A 19,561-nucleotide genomic window follows, 5' to 3' on the forward strand; every position below is an offset into this window, starting at 1 on the left:
CGCTGTTTTTAATTTTCATTTCATCATAGGCGCTTTAAGACTGTTGCCAGCACTTATTTGCAGTTTTCCTGCAGACCTCTCCACTACACCCTCTGACAGAACAGATGCTGCAATTAATCAAAGAGTGAGAGTGTGGGCTTCTCTGTGACACAAAACCCGACTCGAGAGCCAATCACGGCAGCCTCTCTCATGCAAATAGCACAAGCATTCTCAAAATTAACTAATTGGGTACAAAATACAGATTGAGAATTCTATTAATGTGGAACAAGACATGCGCAGGCACAGATTCCTTCCCTTCTGTCTGGCATAGCGTGTAAAATACCAGCACCGGTCAGCACTGTCCTCACGCGCTTATTGTGCATTTATGATAATTAGCCTTTTTTTAAATCCTACCTTCCCCCTACAAATATTTGTGTCTGGGGGCTCAGGGGTCATTAAACTGTGAAACGCTGTGGAAAAGGAGGTTGATGTGAATGCCCATCTTAATGACTCTGGCATAACAGAAACATACATAGACACACCAACACTTCAAACATTTGTAGAAAGAAATAGAATCAAATATCTGTTTGAGTTGAGTTGGTACAAGAAAAATATACACCTGTGTATCCGAAATAAACAGAATATTTTAAGTACTGATGTCTTTATTTGAAATCTTTCAGAACTAACAAGGACACATTGAGGAAATATTTTATACAAAAGTATGGCTAATATAATCTTTGAAATGAATCAGTTCCTTGAAATAAATATTTTTGATTATTTTAATTGCAAACAGAGAGACAATATAATACAAAATTATGGCTAGTATAATATTGATGATGATGATGATGATGAAGGAATGCCTCTTTTAAATGTGTTTTTGGGTGGCAAAAATAGAATTTAATAAATGACATTGATGACGTTTAAAAGCAGGTGGAGTTTCCAAATGACATCAACTGTATTTGTTTTACTGTCAGGTTTTTAAAAACAATTAATTTTGAAATGTAAGCAAAAAATACAAACAAATGATTTGCTGCTACTGTAACTCATAAAAAAGTAGAAAAGAGTACTATGAGATAAAGCAGGTGACAGGTCAGCTTGCCAGCATCTGCATTTAAAGTCTCACATATTAAAACTTTACAACAAGAGGTATGAAAAATGTACAACTTCATTTTCTTTTATCTTACCACTGATTCTTTTACAGCTGGCACAAAATACTTCCATGTCCTTTCTATGATAGTAAAAAACGTCTGATAAGATTCCTGTTTAACTGTCCTTGTTGTGAAGTGTAGGGTATTATGTAATACAAATACCCTACTCAGTAAACCAACAGCCTAAATTCAGTCATTTAGCCATGTGTTTTCATTACACAAAAGAAAGAAAAAAAACATAACTTATTCAATTACATTTCTGAGGTAAAGATAATTACAGAGAAGAATGATTTTTGGAGTGCTGTTACTACTGTTGAAGTGAATTAGAGTTTTGAGGGTTTTGGCTAGAGGAGAAGAGCAACTCCAAGAACTTTCTCTCCACTTTCCTCAGAACACATACAGCAGGTCAAAAAAAGTGTTTAGAGACGTGATGACAGAAATGATCTATGGAAGCGTGTCAAATAGTCCAGCAAAACTCTGTGTTTTACATATTTTCTTGTTTGATAACAGTATGAGATGTGTCAAACACCACGTGGTTCTAAAAGCAGGGTGAGCTGATTGAGAGCTTCCCGACAGTGACTGTTAAACAGTTTCATCCGTAGGAATGCCAAGGAGAATGATGGAAAAGGGAAGAAGAGAAGGTAGACTTGACGATACACTGGCCGGACAGTGCAAGAGCCATTCAGCATGTCTCTGATGACCAGTTTAGTACCTGTGCATTGTTCAGTTCATCTCTATCCCTTCTGTGATGCAGTGCCTTCTTTCTGAAGTCCCCATTCATTCTTTCATATTGTCTGGTGGTGAGAGCGAATCCAACCTCATAAATAAAGCTGTTAAATAAACCAATCAGGTGTTTTTGTGATCGTCTCTAAATGTTCTTCCCATGTCATCATGCTTCAACAGAGTTTAAACTCCACAACAGAGAGAGAAAACCCCCCAATGAACTAAATATACATACAAATGACTACTGGGCACTCAAGTCTATGAACAGACCTCCCGGTAGCTCAGCCTATCTTATAGACAAAAAATCCAGCTAAGAAGCTTTGTCCTTTTAAAACGTATCTTATATCCATCTAGAACAAAGGACAGTTCTTTGTATAACATTCATATTTTTTTACACACTTCTTAAGTGCAACTTAAAAAAAGCAACCTTGTAATGATGCTTTTCAATAACAACTTCCTTCTGCCTTTCTCGTGGAGTCGCAACTGCAGGTCCGAGGGCTTTTGGTTCAGTAGATGCTCACTTGCGACAGGACCTGCGCGTGAGCCTGTACCTGCGAGGGGTGAGGCTGGGGAGCGGGAGGGGGTGGCGGGCTGCCGAGAGAGGCCGAGTGCGGCGTGCCGGGCGAGTGCTGCACGGGCGAACACTGCGACTGAGGGAGATGCTGCTGCATTTGATGCGGATGCATATGCTGCATCTGCTGCATGTGCTGCATTTGCATTTGCTGCTGTTGCTGCTGCTGCTGCTGCATCTGTTGATGCTGATGTTGCATGTGGTGCTGCTGAAGCTGCTGCTGCAGGTGATGCTGGAAATGCTGCTGCTGCATTTGCTGCTGAATCTGCTGGTGGTGCATTTGCTGCTGCTGCAATTGATGGTGCTGCAAGTGCTGCTGCATCTGCTGCTGCTGCATCTGCTGCTGCATGGAAGTGTGCCGGGATTGCATTGGTGGACTCAATTGTGACGACACGCCCGACTGCGGACCACCCGCTCCCATCTGCCCCAGCAGCTGTGACTGAACGCCGCCGGGCGTCATGTTCTGGTGTGCTACCGTGACCGAGGTGACAATCTGGCTGCCGCCGACGCGCATTTGCAGAGGTTTTGGGGCGATGGCTCGAGGCAGGGCCTGCTGGAGCGCCTGTGCAGCGGCAGACATTGAGGGGTGCTGGGATAGAGGTGAAGGCATCACGAGCCCTGGCGACAGGCTAGTGGAGGCGAGAGTCTGCTGCACCGAGCGAATCGTCTGGGCCTCCGCTGACTCTGCGGCAGCCTGAGACAGAAATAGAGATCGGTCAGATGAATTCTGGTACTCAACAGATTCTTTCTTTTGTAGTGCCCTCTCCTTTATTAGTGCTGATCTGGTGACTGACTCGACAGAAAAAGCTGTTCAGAGAAAATTGCTGCTGTCTTAGATTCAGTGATCTAAAGAACTTGCCAAGAAAGGGATTTATATTATTTAGTAGCCTAGGAAAAGACTTGCACACTGAAAATAAGAAAAATGACAGTTTGGAGTTTCTAAAAAATAAAAATAAAAAGGCTTAATAGATTTACTCAACTGCTGAATCGAGAGCAATGTGAGGGTGGTGTCATAAATATTCAGTTCTTGAGATGCTTAGACTTTAACATACATGAACAACAGTAGTGCTAAACTGTGTGTAAAATGATTTACATTTTTTACAAGAAGCAACAAATATGTAAATGTTCCCGGCCGCCAGCGAGTTAATGAGGTATGATGGATCATAAGAATACCTCATTCTAATTTGTTAGCTGTATTTAATGCTATTTTTACACCTCTAGTGTGATGGAACAAACACATTCACAGACACATTTAAGTATGCAAGAGAATTCTGTGTGTAGAAAAATCATATTTAAATCCTTTCCAGTTGGTTTTTAGAAATTCAATTCGTGCAAATCAATGGATGTTAACTAATGCACAAAGGAATAAACACTGCTCCTAGACATAGAACAACCGCTCTTTTCAACCACTTTTCAGCTTTCAGCAGTTCTACATTTGGTGCTTTCTTTGAAAAGTTTACTGTGCAGAAGGTCTTATCTTTTAAAAGTGGTTAAGGACTCAAGATGAAAGTCATTGAGCCTGGAAGTGAGCTGAACTATTATTAACATACTGGTAAACAGAAATATAATAGAAAACAGGATGAATGGAGAAAAAATTAAGGAAACAGTGAGAGGTAGACTGAGAGAAGGAAAGAAAAACAGACAGACAGAGAGCTGTTTAAACAGAAAACATCTTCACCTTTGACACAAGGCTAGCACGGTACGCTGCAAGAGCTTTCAGATACTCCTTCTTTGCTGCTTCTGTTTTGCTTTTGTAAACCTGTGAAGAACAGAATACATGAGGTGTTGTAAACAGATAATTAGCGGAACATTGACTGGAAAGCATGCGTTTCACAACAGGGAGAGCCTGCAGGCTTCATCTTAGCCGGTAATAAAAAACTAAAGAAGGGTGAAATATCAAGCAGTCTGTTGAAACACCTGACATGAATCATTCTGTGCAAAAATTTGAGTAGAAATTAAGAACATTTGTTATTCTAACTCAAGAAAAAAGACAGACAGACGGCTCGATTTACAGCACATCACGAGGTTATTACGCAGGACAACAGTTTGATACCTGTTTCTGCTCCTCTCCCAGTCCATCCCACATAGAAGCTACTATCTTGGACACCTCTCCAAACGTGGCGTTAGGGTTCTGGCCTTTAATGGCCGCCTGGGTGTCTCTGAAGAACAGGGCGTATGCAGACACTGGCTTCTGGGGCTCATTAGGATCCTTCTTTTTCTTTTTCTTGGGCGTCTTCGGCTTCTTACCTGTGTCAGGGGCGGGACGTTTTTCACCAATCACCTGACAGAGAGAGGGCAACTTATTATAAAATCTCGCTATTTGGATGTTGATTTAAACGTTATGGTGAAAACACTGCATAAAAACATTGCATAAAACATTGCATGGATTTAATGGCACTCACCCTGTTTCCTTCCTCTGGATCGTCTTCGTTAATAGAGCTGGATGGAGAGGGTGTGGCCGATTTGCTGGCGGGTGGGGACGGGGACGTGTGAGCAATGTTTGATCCAGTCATATTAAGCCCCAGTTGAGTGTTGATCTGGGACTGGTTGATGGTGGTAAGCTGGTTTTGTGACATCATGCCATTGGGGTTGTGCATGCTAATGATGGAGCGCATCACCATGGTGGGGTTTGGAGGGTACTGACGGAGGTGGCTTTGACCAATAGTCTGCAGAGCAAACAGACAACAAAAACATTTTTAGATATTTGGTGTCAAGATTTTTTTTTCTTTGACAGAACTTTATATTTTATTCAGCAAGGATGCATTGATTTGATCAAAAGTTATGGTTACAAAATATTGCTACAACATATTTGTATTTAAAATAAATGCTGTTCTATTGAACTTTCTATTCATCAGAGAATCCTGAAACAAAACTTATCACAGTTTGCATAAAAATATTAAGAAGCACTATTTTCAACACTGATAAAAATAAGAAATGTTTCTTGAGCACCAAAGCAGCATATTAGAATGATTTCTGAATGATCATGTGCCACTGAATGATACATTATACTTAAAGACAAGTTATTTTAAATTGTAATAATTATCACAATATTGTGAAAAGTTGCAGATTGTGAATAATAAAAGCTTTAGACAAATTGGCCATTTGTCAGTTATTGACCAAAACAGGGTAGGGTATGCAGGAGCCTGATGCGTTTGACCGAACAGAGGGTAAAATTATAGCATTTGACAGTCTCCAAAAGCAACCAGATTACAGAGCAAAATCAACTCAAACAGCTTGAGAAAACCATGAGTTCATTTGATCTCCTTTGTTCATTTTTTCATTCTACATCAATTCCTTTCCTTTCTCTCCATCTGGTATTCAGAGACTCAAAACTCAATATCTGTATGTGTCAACACATCATAAAGCAGTGCACCTGGCCTTATTGGCCAGACCTGCTGAACCCTCTCCCTTAGTACAATATTCTAACACCTTCCCTCACACACAGATTACATTCTCTTTGTATTAATTCCCTGGGCACACACAGCTTTATATCAAATCTGTGCCTTATCAAAAAAAAAAAAAACAATCTACAAAACAAGAGCTGTTTTCAACATCAAATCCTGGAAAATATGCACTGTTGTATTATTGTTTTTAGAAGAAACATACTGCAAAAGTAGTATCAAGTAAAAGAGATTGGTAAAAAAAAAAAAAAAAAAAAAAAAAAAAATCATTGAATAAATGACACAATTACACCCTTGCCAAAACAGTATTTGCATTAGTTTCATTGCTAGAATGCAGAGCCAGCAGCAGTCTTTGTGTCAGACCTGTCTACTGTGTTCATTAGTCATGACCATCTGTGTCTAACACTTTCACTCTAACAGCCACCGATGCCCTGAAATTACTACAGCCTTCTCTATGTGTCAGTAATGTAAAGAGCGGAGAGAATCACAGAGATGTAAGGCAGCATTTGAGGGCTCATATTTATCAAAGTCTCTGTGTTCTGGCTTTCTCCCCCATGTGAATACATCGACATGATCAATGATTTGAACGTGCAACATTCGTCAATCGTCAGACAACCATATGCCCACTTACTCATTTGATTTTACTCTATGTTGGTGAATGAGGTCTAAGAAACTCTCAGAACTGGTCTTTAGTTCCAGGAGCACTTTGATCCGGTAGCACAAAGCAGAACAGATGTGAATTCTGAAAAAAGGCTGTGATTTATCTTGAAGCATTTAATGATTTGACAACATTATCTGATGAAAATGAAAAACACGAGATGATTTTGTGTAAAATAGATATTTATGCGTATAATCGGTACATGGAAAAGAAAGAACGATGGATGGACCATTCAAACTAAACTAGCACAAACAGCAGTCAGCTTTCGCTAATAGCAGCCTTTGTAGGCAATGAAAGAAATGTGATTTCTGCTGTCAGAGTGGTTTAGCTGGTAAAATGAGTGAGTCAGTATCCAATCTTTTTATTTATGTCCCTGCTGCACACCCTCCATTTGCATTTTGATTGGAACATTGTCTGCTGACACACAGCTCACATCTACACAGATGCTTTTGATAGTCTTCATAAATCTGTAAATAACTTCTTATCTGAAGAGAAAAGAGGCCAGATGTGCCCTATCCTCTCCTCTGTGTGTTTGCGTGTGCTTGTGCAAATGTTGCTATTATTCCAGCAATCAGCCCATCTCGGCTGACTGTATTCCAGCAAAAAATAACCTTTTTCCTCCTCATATCTTTATTCCCCAACATACTTTACAGCAGGCACAAAAGATTCCGACATTAAAAGGTGCCAAAAAGAGATGCTGACCAAACAGCTAGACCATACAACGAGCCTCTTGTCCAACACACTGAGACGTTTGATGGATGACCGTTTGGTTCTGCCTCCAATCGTATCCTCACCCCTTTCATCAAAAGCAGAAACCGCAACTAAACAGTCAAGAATTTTTTTGAAAGAAAATTCTTTTTCCAGCATGTGTTCATAACCATAAAATAACCAATACTGCTTTCAGAAGATCGGGATAAGAATCTGAAGATGCCGTGTCAATGGCTGAGAGTATCGGGTCTGCTCTTTAAGATACTGGCCTCAGGATTCTGTGGGGGGTGGGAAAGGAATTGGAGAGTTTATTAAAAGCAGCTTGGTATGAGCTGTTCCATGCTGAAAAGAATGTTAACAAGTTCAATTTTCATTCAATCTTTCTGTGGAGCTCTTGGAAATGTTCCATAACAGAAAAAGGAGTAAAATCATCTATATGGTAATTATAAGGATGAATCTTACAAGTTTGGCCAGTGTGAAAAGGTCAGTTCTATTATGAATAGTTTATCAGCCCCCAGCACATATTCACAGCTGCACTGGAACCTTTACCAACATGCTGCTTTATTTTTCAACCATTTATGGGCACCTGCATTACTGGCTCCTCGAGAAAAAAAAAAAATAAGAAAATGGAATTTTGAATGCTTGCAGAGACCATGGTAGCGTGAAGATAAATTGTTTTCTACTCGTATTTCTCCTCCACCTACTTACTCTCTTCTCTCAAAACACACACACATTCTCTCGTTTCATACAGCTCAACTACTGTTCATGCTCAATACACCCTGTACGAATTGCCCCCTCTAAAAAAATGGCCCAAAACATTGTTCCAATGCCTTAAAAAAAAAGGAGTAGTCTACAACCTTCCCCTCTTCTCTTCTCTCTCATCTCTTTTCCTTTCCTCTTCCCTCCCTCCATCTCTCCCGTTGCACTATGGGTATTTAAAACTTGTTCAACATGATTTCATTTCATTTCAAGTACTGGCTGAGAAAACTAAATTACAGAATCAATCACACAGAAGGTCAGGCTAAGACTTCATTACAAGTATTGCATGCCTGCATGAATATCTTTCATTTCTTACTGGCCCAATATGTCACAATGGCTGTCTGACAGAAAAAAGAAGAAAAAGAAGAAAAAGAACAACATGAAGGTGAAGGGGAAGAAAAAAAAAATCCACTTTCAGAGATTGATGTACAACTGATGTCACAACTACTCAGCTTGGAGATAAGATAACAGAAAAGTGTAAAGAGAAAGAGTGGGGGAGAGAGGAAAGTGTGAGCGTGTGTGTCTGTGTGTTTGGTGTTGGAGGAGAAGAAAAATATAGTTTCTGCAACACTGGTCATATTTTCCATTTTATTCACAGACACAGCAGTCAGATCCTCATCGGTTTGTGAGGGATCATGTTTTAAAGCTCTATCATTGTTGAGTGCTCTGAATCTTACACCTGCTTTATACAAATACACTGCCATTTCAATAGACCATAATTATATTTTTTGATTCACTGTTAACTATTTACTTATATTCACACATGCATACATATAAATCATACATTCATTTACAGTCTTTACAAAACACTAATGCACAGAACAATGCATTGTATTGCAATGTATCAAATGTATGCATAACAAAATAATGTCAGCAAACGGAGTTAACTGTTTCTGCCAGTGTTTAAAAAAGATGACTTCCAAGAACAAAATGGGAATGCTAAACCTGCTCTGCACAACCTCCAAGAATATCTCCTCTGAACTTAAGTCTAAATAGGTGATCAAATAATTTGCTTCTTCATCAGTTTCTGTCTACTCCGAGATCCAGTCAGAACCCAGATTCCAACGAGACTCAAACGAGATGCAGGAGCTTGTTAGGAGAATAGATTAAATAAATAATGACTTCAAATTCTGAATCCTGCCAGACTTCTTCACAGCTGAGAAATGGATTTTGCAGAGTTGGGTTCGGCCAGCAGCATCTGCGGCTAATTTCGCCTGACATACGTGGAGCATTAGAGGGAAAGAATTAGAGGAATAGTTGGCTTCAGTGTAGAAACACAAAGGGCATAGAAGTTGCTCTTTAGTTGAGTTGGAATGGATTTTTGAGGTAATGTGTAAATTCTCCTGACATACATTCTTCTTTTATTCCCTTGCTGCCCATCTGTTTTAAATATTACATAAATTGGACCCCAAGTTGTACTTATTGGTCAGTCTTCCTGCATTAGGTGTAAAATTATAATTCTGAAACGCATCAAAATGACTGAAGGACAACGTTAGAGGCTACAGTGCTAACTTCTGCTAGCCCTTACTGAGTCCTTTATAAATGTGAGGCATGGAGTCAAAGGCACGGCACTGTCTGTACCAGTCCCAGAGAGGAGGACAAACTGAGATCAATTCCATTAAGAGGAGAGAGACAGAGTCTTTGAGGAGGACAATGAGTGATGAGCGATAGAGAAGAATCGGAGGGACGGTCACAATGCCACCAGGCACAGAGCAGAGTGCCCTCATTCTCCCCCAAACCCGCTAATATAGTCCCGACACAATCAGAACCACTGTCCACAGAAAGAGCTGCTAAAGAGGAATAATGTTGGAGAATCAAATCTAATCCCTTCACAGCGCAGTGAGAACAGGCCGTGTTGTAATTGTGTCAAGGTTCCGTTTTTTTTTTTTTTTAGATGCATACGAGCTTAACTGACCATGAAATGAAAATTCTTTAGGCAAAAAGCCTTCCGGCAGTCACTTATGCAGCACAGATATTTTAAAAGCTGCAATTATTTTACTTGCCAGCAGCATGGATGGCCAAAAAAGGAGCAATAAAATTTGATGGTGCCTATCTATATTGGAATGTAAATAAAGATATATTATCCCACGTATACATATACCACTGTATGTTTATGGAGAGTGAGGACTTATACAGAATTTAAAAAATCAAAAGCCTGCCACACATTATTTGCTGGCTAATGTCACTTTTTTGTCCTTTTACGTATTCAAATTTCTCTGATAGTGATTTAATTTCTATTTTAGCACTTTTAATATATCTATTCTAGCCATGGCATTTTCAATGTTCCCTTATTGGTGAATCCATGTCTATGGCATTTAGGACCCATTTCTCTACCGGAATTAACAGCTATAAAAGCTTGACCATAACACATGATTATTATGACACAAATGCTTGCACACCTTTATTTTACCATACATGTTAGTCATCAGCGTGACACAAGGTTAAAGTATAAATATATTCAGCCGAGCAGACCAATTTTATTGCATCTACTGTCTGTTAGAAAGTATGCTGTCTTTTCAAAAATAAGCGTTCTGTCATCATTTTCTACTCCTCATGTCGTTCTAAGTACGTATGACATTTTTTCTTCCATGGAGCACAAACATTTTTATTTGAAAGAATATACTGGTCGCTCTTTTCCACAAAGTTATAATAAATGAGTATAGGAGCTTTCAATCTTTAAGGTAAAAAAAAAAATAATACAATTAAAGTAACACAAAACTCGTGCACTGTATTCAAAGTCTTCTGAAGCCATACTATTATAGCTTTGTGTGATGAACAAACCAAAACTGAAGTTAATTAATGATAATTTTCTAATCCAGTGATCTGTTAACCATTACTACCAGATCATAGAGTCTGTGAGATGAACCTGAGAACCGATGATGAACTCATCAATGAACTTACCAAGGAGAACAAGAGGGGATGTCAAGATTGTCAGTGAATAATGACTTAAATTCAGTCTGTTCCTTCAAAGCTTAGGAAGAGCTTTGGAATTTAAAGCGCTTGAGTCATAGAGAGAACACTTGTTCAAAATGATATTTTTATGGTGTATGTGTGTGTGTTTTTTTCCTCCATGTTGGAGCTTGAGAGAACCAGACCTCATTCACTTTCATTAAAATGGAAAAAGTGGCCATGATATTATCTTTTACATTCCATAGAAAATGACATGAAATGATTTTTATTTATGGGTGAACTATCCCTTTAAGGCTTTGTCTACAAACTAGTTTTAAAACACTGACACGTAACATCAGGCACCTTGATTTGTTTTGCGCATAACACCTTTGGCAAACTTATTTGCATTTAGAGGAGGAAAACTACCTGGATTTAAATCTGCACATAAATACAGGTGAAGCTAAAATCTAAATGTAACTGCCAGTGAATGATGATGTGGAAATTTATTTTGTGGAATTCGTTGCCTTTGTATAACAACTGCCTTCAACATCTGTAAACAATACGATTTTTAAGATGCCCAAGCAAATAACCAGACACTTACCCCTGGATGTCCATTGTTGATTTGTCCTTCCTGCTCCATCATGTTTCTGGAGATGGTGATCGAGGGCAGCTCCAGGCTCTGGGGTGGGAACTGCGGGGTGAATGACCCTCGCTGAGAGTTGGGGTGGTCAGGTAGCCTGGGGAAAGGTGAGTCCACCTCCTGGAGGCCCATACCAGGCTCGGTCTCAGGTGGAGGGGTGATGGGGGGTATTTCAAACTCTTCGTCACCAAGACTCGGAGTATGAAATGTCTAAGGAAAAGACAAAGGAATTATTTTTGCACAAAATTTGGACACAGTTGAAATCCTGAAATCACACAAATTCTTAATACTGTTAAAAAGAAGAACCACTGTAATTCAATTAAACAAAACCTACTGATTTCTTATAAAATGAAAACATTTAATCTCAGAGATGTGAAATATGTTGACCAGAGAAGAAGAGATAAGAACACCTATTTGATACTTGTACAAGAAACTGTTCATTCAGACTCAACCCATTACATTTTCCATTAAACAGGGTGTGAAAAACAAGATGTCTGACTCTGAAATGCAATATTGTGCTATCATCACACTAGCAGGAGGACAAAATTAAAGCCGCTTAATCCGAGCTGGATGATGTTGGCTGGAGGAGAAAGGGAGTGCAGGGAGTGATGGATTTAGAGAATATTCACACAGATTATTTTAGCTGTCCAGAAGTGTCACATTTTGTTCTTCTCAGTTGCACCAACAATTCTGTTCATCAAACGACCAAATCCCTCTGCCTGTGAATTACATTATCGTCACACTTAATTTGCTTATGTTGACAACCTGCTCTGGCTCCTCCTCATCTAGGAATTCAATGACCTCCATTTCTCTCTCTCTCTCTCTCTCTCTCTCTCTCTCTCTCTCTCTCTCTCTCTGTTTGTATTCAGAACCTCTAGTTTCATGTTCAATCTTGTTCTCCATCTTCACTTTAATACTCTCAATGAGTTTCCTTCACTACCTCGAAAAAAACATAACATGTCAACACATCATTCATCCTCTGAAGCTGTTTGTCTTTCTTCCTGCTGTCACTTTATATCTTGTCTTTCATGTCCTTCATCATTCTCAACCTTTTTCTTTCCAGTTTTTTACTTCTCTTTTGTAAACGAATTATGTGCACAGGGAATATGCCAACAGTATTTATTTTTTGATTATAGAAATGCTTTTCTCATTTTAGTGAAAGTCCCACACACTACAGTGAGTCTTTCCAGAACTTCTATTTTTATTTTTTTTACATTGAGCTAATTATATTTTTAATCCCCTACACCTAAACTAAACCCTTACAAAAACCTTTTTGTATTTTAGATTTAAATTTAGACATTATTTAGTACATTTACTAAGCCCTTTTCCTTATAGGCCGTTGGCTGGTCACAATGTAGGTACTTTCAGGCGTCCTTACAAGGACATTTGGTCCTCTCAGTGTAGGCAACACCTGACCACCCCCCCACCCCTTCTTTTCCTGTCACCTCTCCCTCTTATTTTCATTTTTTATGTGGCTCCATTCCAGCATTTAACTTGCAGCATTTTTTCCAAAGCTGTGAGCAGCAGATCTTGTAAAGGCAGTGGTGTGTTTTGTCATAGAGAGAGCCAGGGGCTTGCAGTGCCTAACACATGTTCACATTACCTCCAACTAAAGCCATTAGTGGCCAGCACAGCTCTGTTTCCCAATTCTCCATTAACACACAAGCTACAAACTCATTTTCCCTCCCTGTGGCATTGCAGCAGTTAACAGTGTGTTAATCAAAACAGCGGCGTTGAGGCATAAATAATAAAAATTGTGTCATGAGAGAAGAACGCTTCGAATATCATGCACATGGCAGTGATCACAGGACATCACGGACACTGAATTTAAGGGCCAATAGGGAAGTAAAATAGAGGAAGAGAGAGGAACTAAATAAAAAAATAAATACAAGATTGATCAAATGGGAGGGAATGAATGATAGCAAAGCAGAGAACACAGAGAGAGGAAGAGAGTGGTGCTCTTTTCATTTACTTTACTTCATGACCTTTATCTATGAATAAGACCTGCAGTGCCAGCATGTTTTCACAGTACAATACCGCAGAGAAAAAAAAAAGTGTGAGAGAGAGAGAGAGAGAGAGAGAGAGAGAGAGAGAGAGAGAGAGAGAGAGAGAGAGAGAGAGAGAGAGAGAGAGAGAGAGAGAGACCCGACCTAAATGTCCCAACAACACACAGCTGTGCTGTAAGATCTGATGCGACATTCAAAGATCAAATGTGAGGTACATATAGTCCCTTTTTCATCTTTTTCACATCAGAGCATAACTAAAATGACACTGACCTTTACAAATAACAAAACAAAACACTGAATACCTGACTGAACACAATGAGACAAGAGAGAGAGAAGGCAGAGATTAAATTAGCATCTGCTCTCAGAGACAGTGAGGTGGTGTGTGTGTGACTGTGTAGTGTGTAAATGAGAATGAGAATTGAGATGTGGTTGTATTATGTCTGACGTACAGAAGCTGTCAGCTGTCAGTGTTAGGCTGGTGTTGCGGGATGAGGTGGTAGGTCACTGGAGAGTGTTTGTTTGTGTGTGTGTTGAAAGATCAGGTCAGTGGTTAATTTGTGTAAATCTTCAGAAAGTGCTGTTTTTAAGTGTGTTCACAGTTATTTTTTTACATAAGTGATCTTGGATCGGTTTGACTTGCATGACACTTATATGAGAAAATGTCAATCAAACAAACTAATTTCTAAAGTGAACTAAACATCTCATTTAAAAAAATAAAAATAATAAAATAAACTTTTAACCCTAAGTTGACTAAATCTGTCATTACTTTGAATTTCAGTGTAAATGCAAGTACCAGCAGGTTCATTTTCATTCGGTTCACTTGTTGGTCCACTTAAAAGGTGCAGTTTTTCAACACACCAAACAATAAAACAATAAAAACAAATATTGATCTTTAGGCTTGATAATAAAACATGATCATATAGTTTATAGCTTAAAATAAGAATATGATTCCAGTAAAACAGAACACACACTACACTTTATATGAATATATGTTTGGAGGCAAATTTCTGCAAACCCAATTGTGATAAATTAATCATGTTTATTACAAAAACATCATGAGATTATTCAGGATTGATTTTAATTTACAGACAGCCTCAGGTTATACATACATCATCCGTGCACAGAACACAATAGGAGTAATATTTCTGCTATAATTTCCTCACTTTACCTGGCATTGCAATGAGGTCCAACCCTCAAGCCTTCATTTGTGCAAAAAGCTGAATGATGACCTTTGAGAATCTGTGTGGAGTTTACAGGGGTGTTTATTATTATTTAATCTCCACAGACATAAATTAAGCAGATCATCTTCTCCTTTGCTTGCCATTATTTCCTTTGAATATACTAACATGTAAAGGTTATTTATGTATTTTTAAATATTATGTAGGATGAGGAGGCAAATATTATTTGCTTTCATTTGAACCAATCACATTAAAGTTATGCAAACCGTTGAAGAGACAGTTGAAACAAACTTGGTGTGAAAACACCCAGAGAGGTCTGAGTTTGGAATGTGTATATTAGGACTGCTAATGATTAATAGACTATTGATTAATTGTTGATAATAATTTAATCAATAAAACTTATTGATGGTCGATTAAGCAAGGTCATCAGTGGAGTGTGTAGTTTTAAGGTGTAAGCGGCTCATGTGCAAAACGTGCAGCAGACACACGAGGAAAAAAAGAAGAAAGCGCACCGTAGTTATGTACTCTTTATGTATTAATGTCATCAAGCTGTGCGATGGATTAGGAAGGCTAGCCGTTTATTTCGAAACATAATTAATGGTGCAAAGGGTCCAAAAAACACTCCAAAAACAAGTGATTTTAATGAACATATGAACTACTTACATGTGTAAACAAAATAACAAAATCTTAAAAGTACATAGAATAGACAGCTAGTAATAAGATCCTGGTTTGAGTGATGATCTTCCAGCACTGTTTCAGCTGTGTGCTTCTATAGACGTTATGCGTCAGAGAAACAAGTGTGCAGCCATCTATAGAATATTGCATATTTCTATGTCATCGCTGTTGAAGAGTAATTAGCTAGTGGATTTACTTATTGTAGTATTAACTAAAGTTATCATAGGCCGCATCCATCAACCCTAATACGCTTAAGTCAGATAGCCAAGGTAAAACAATAGCACCGATTATGAAGCAATAACCCCTTTCACTTTGTAGATTTAGTAAACTGATTCAGCAGAGACATAAGCAGCAGTTGTTAAAAGGCAGTGAATCACAATTACTGAGCATGATGGTTAGAAGGATCGATAGAGCAAAGCTCCTAATATCAACTCAGCAGAGAGAAAAGCTCTCCTCAGATGACAGTGGCAAAGACTCTAAGAGTCCAATAGCAGCCATTCCAAATCCATTTCTACATATACAGTAGTGATTACATGTGTGTGTAATGAGATTGTGTGTGATAAGTGATATTACTAAGTGGAATTGAATATGGCCGTATCAGTTTCAGTTCAACAGCAGGAAGGAAGAGGTCACCTTATCAAGCACTGTGATATATGGTTTCCATATCATGTAGCATTACAATGCGAAAGATAATGTGGTTTACATTATCATGTATGAAATATTATTTATATTTCTTGATCAATGTTTATGAATTATTGATTAATTATTGATACATTTTTACAGGAAAATACTAAAAATGCAACAGTAAAACTTGTTAATTGGTTAACTGTAAGTTATCTAACTATGTAATGTGAAAACTATGCAATTTTACTGTAAATACTGCCAATTTATGGGGTTTTTTAACCATGAAATTCATAGAGAAAAACAGTCAAATTACATTCCCAGAAGACCCTACATTCCCATGGCATCATGTTTGTTTTTTTCTCATTTATGTAATCAGTAATGTACATTAGGGTATTTTGTGTTATATTTTCGGTTATTTAGCATGTTTATTGAATGTTTTAAGTTTGTGTTTATGTGTTACCCAGCACTGAAAAGAGTTTAGTGTAGGAACAATTTTCACTCAAAAAATGCTGGTAAATTTCACCCAAAAAATAAATTAAAATTAAAATAAAAAAATAGCAAAGAAACAGATTGAAGTAATCCTGAATTAAACATGCAATTTTGAAGTAGATAAAGTGTTTTATGGACAGGCCTGTCCCCACCTGTATTATCATATTAATGCAGAAAGCAGATTTTGGAAGTTCAAGTAGATTGGTACATTAAGATTCTATCACTTAATGAAATATACAATTCTAAGTTGTGAAGTTATTCCATCCTGTAATATATTACACTGTCACTTTTTTTTTTTTTTTTTTACAGTGAATTTCTGGCAACCACATAGCTGCCATTATTTACTCCCAAAAAAAATTTGGTTAAATTTATAGTATTTATCGTCAAAGGTCTATTTAAAAATCTAACAGGATGATGTAGACCTGATTTACATTAAAACGAATGTTATATACAGTATATTCAGGTCTGTATACAAAGTGCAGAGTGTCAGGCTCAGAGATATTTAGCCCCTCTCTCCTGGTCTCTCTCTCTCTCGCCTAAAGATGACATATTAAGCAGATTAATGAAAGAGCTAAAGCTCATGGAAAACCCATCACACTGTGAAATTACAGCACTCACTAGGGTAAAGTCCCTTTAATTTCTCTTCAGCTTGAGTTACAAGAAACAATATCCTCCTTCCAACCCCCTACACATATTTCAGGTATGGGAAAGAGGAATTTAAATATTAATGCTTCTAATTTCATTGTGTCATGTGTCATAATACCAGCTGCAGTGCGAAGGAGGAAACATTATTTCTTATGGAAAATTTCAACTAGGGGAACTTTTCCGTCAACACTCGACAGCCCTACTTCCACTGCAGGTGCCAACTTGGAGCTTGGCCACAGCAAAGGAACACTTTTATCAGAAGAATTTATGGAGATTGCAACCGACTCCATCAAATGTGGGTACAACTGTCTGTGACCACCTGAACTTAAAATGAAAATGAAGCGAGAGGCCCACGCAAACCCATCGTTACCAACAAATGTGCAACAAACGTACTTCATGTTTACAGGCATTATCTTTGCTTAGCCAGCATGAGACTATTGATGCCGTTGAGATTGTGAGAAGGAGATTTGCATTGGAAATGTGATGGAAATCAGGCAGTGGCAACAGTGAGTGTAACAGTGAGTGACAACACGTACTGTAAAGCACCTGAATCACACACAGATAGTAGGGCCAGCCTGAGATACACAACCTGTGATTTGCAGTATCAGTGTCAGACTCACTGACAGAGGATAAAAAATTATGGAGAAAGAGTGACTTTTGTGAGAGGTGCCACTTTTCTTTCCTTTTCTAGCTTGATGGTATCTTTAAATGATCATGGGGACAGGTGTTTACATGCATGCTCCTTTAGCCGTCACCTGGAGCATACCAGCAGGATGTGAAAACGTGGAATATCCCCCTGCAAAAGTGGCCCTAATCCCATCTCAACGCTCAGTGCCCCCAGTGCTCCTCAACCTCTGGTCAGTACTGAGCTGTTTGCACTGTTAACGCTGGTAAACATATTAGCTCCACTGGAGGAATCATTCAGTCAGATTATAACATAGTATGTGTATTAACACGTAGCTGCTGGCGTAACCAGCTCTAAGCTTTAAGGGTTTGGGGTGTGGAAAATCCCAAAGCAGTTCAGGAAGGCATGTAGGGAGCTAATCATGTTTTATGTAAATGCGGCAGCTGTACACCTGCCGCTGAAATTAATCACTTCATTTGAACGTAGAGAGAGGCAAGCATGCTAAATGAATTGACTTTGTTTTGAAACAATAAATGGTTAGACATGGAAATGACTGTTTAGTGATTCCAGAATAATACTGCTGGGCATGAACTAACAATGGTTTACCATCCATAGAAATGTAAAGGTTATCTTCAACAATGTACTCACATCTCCTGCTAGCAGGGCTCCATTGGCATCAGCCATGTTCATGTAGTTGTTGTTATTCCCAAACTGCAAAAGAAACGAGAATAGATTAGTCATTTCAGTTGCACCTCTCTCTAATTCACTGTAGTTGTATTCTTCAGTCACAATATAGCAATGAATTTTGTTTTATGCACAAAATAGTGGGGATGGGAGATGAATTCAAAATGAACCAATTATTTGATTCTGAGTTGGGTTTGGGGAGTCGACTTTATTCGGGGCAGTCTGATAAATCTTTGAATCATTCATTCAACAGAATCATTCAATTTGTGTCTTACAAATTTTTTACAAGTATTTGTGTTGCATTTTCATGTAATAAAATATTTTAGTAAACCTATATAAGTAGGTAAAAACTGCTGTTGATTAATATATATTGCTGCATTAATCAAAATAATCAGATTTAATTATTTGTCAAGCATTTAGTGAGAAATAACGTGAAAATTGAAATGACTAAATAAAATAATAATAATAATTAAAAAAATAAATCACAAAACAGCCACAGAACACAGTCATTTAAATTCCAGATTTTAAAGGATGATAATAATTACTTGAATTCTAATTTCAGAATCAATTCCAAATATTCTGGAATCAAACAGCCATAGGAAATACTGACAGGCCTTTACAAGTTATCTGAAATATTTCTTCTATCTTGCAAAGCAGTACCAAAACGGTTCATTGATTAGTTCACCCCTCATGTAACTGGGTAATAATAAAGACAGACACAGAAAGTAACCCAGTTCGCATCAAACTGTACATCAGTGGGGCAGCTAGGTGTGGCAACTTTGCATTTGAAAAGCGGGGGAGTCACACAGTCGTCTTAATAATCTGAAATGCCCACACAGGCTGATGAAAGATCACAGTTTATTACAGCAGGTGAACACAAAGCAGCTTGTATAGCACTGCAAAACAACCCCCACACACAAAGGTCTGATTATTTTAAAAATAATACATGTTAAAACTGACGCTACATACATATTCAGGTCATTTTCTTTATTTTACATGTGAAAATATAATGGGATGGTGGTGTTGTTTATTCTACAGTATATCCATGTAGTATTCTACAGCTTCCTTTCTAAATGGAGCTCTTTTCTTTATTCTGATCCTTTATTCTATCTGTACCCCTCTAAATCAAACATGATGGCAAATTGTTGAAATGGCAGGC

The 19,561-nt window shown here is 38.2% G+C and overlaps 1 protein-coding gene across 1 annotated transcript in view; it reads right to left on the reverse strand.

Annotated features, from left to right (window-relative positions):
- Positions 1 to 606: 606 nt before the first annotated feature.
- Positions 607 to 19,561, reverse strand: part of tox3 (TOX high mobility group box family member 3) — a 53,919-nt gene continuing 34,964 nt past the window's right edge. Inside the window, exons 2-7 of the mRNA XM_082161159.1 lie at positions 18,367 to 18,429; positions 11,438 to 11,686; positions 4,824 to 5,087; positions 4,475 to 4,702; positions 4,100 to 4,180; positions 607 to 3,115 (exon numbers count right to left, since the gene is read on the reverse strand). Coding sequence (XP_082017285.1) covers positions 2,357 to 3,115; positions 4,100 to 4,180; positions 4,475 to 4,702; positions 4,824 to 5,087; positions 11,438 to 11,686; positions 18,367 to 18,429 — 1,644 coding nt within the window. The 3' untranslated portion in view covers positions 607 to 2,356. The remainder of the gene's footprint in view (positions 3,116 to 4,099; positions 4,181 to 4,474; positions 4,703 to 4,823; positions 5,088 to 11,437; positions 11,687 to 18,366; positions 18,430 to 19,561) is intronic.

The sequence above is a fragment of the Leuciscus leuciscus genome, assembly GCF_965113295.1.
Source record: "Leuciscus leuciscus genome assembly, chromosome: 2".
Classification (NCBI taxonomy): Eukaryota; Metazoa; Chordata; class Actinopteri; order Cypriniformes; family Leuciscidae; genus Leuciscus; species Leuciscus leuciscus.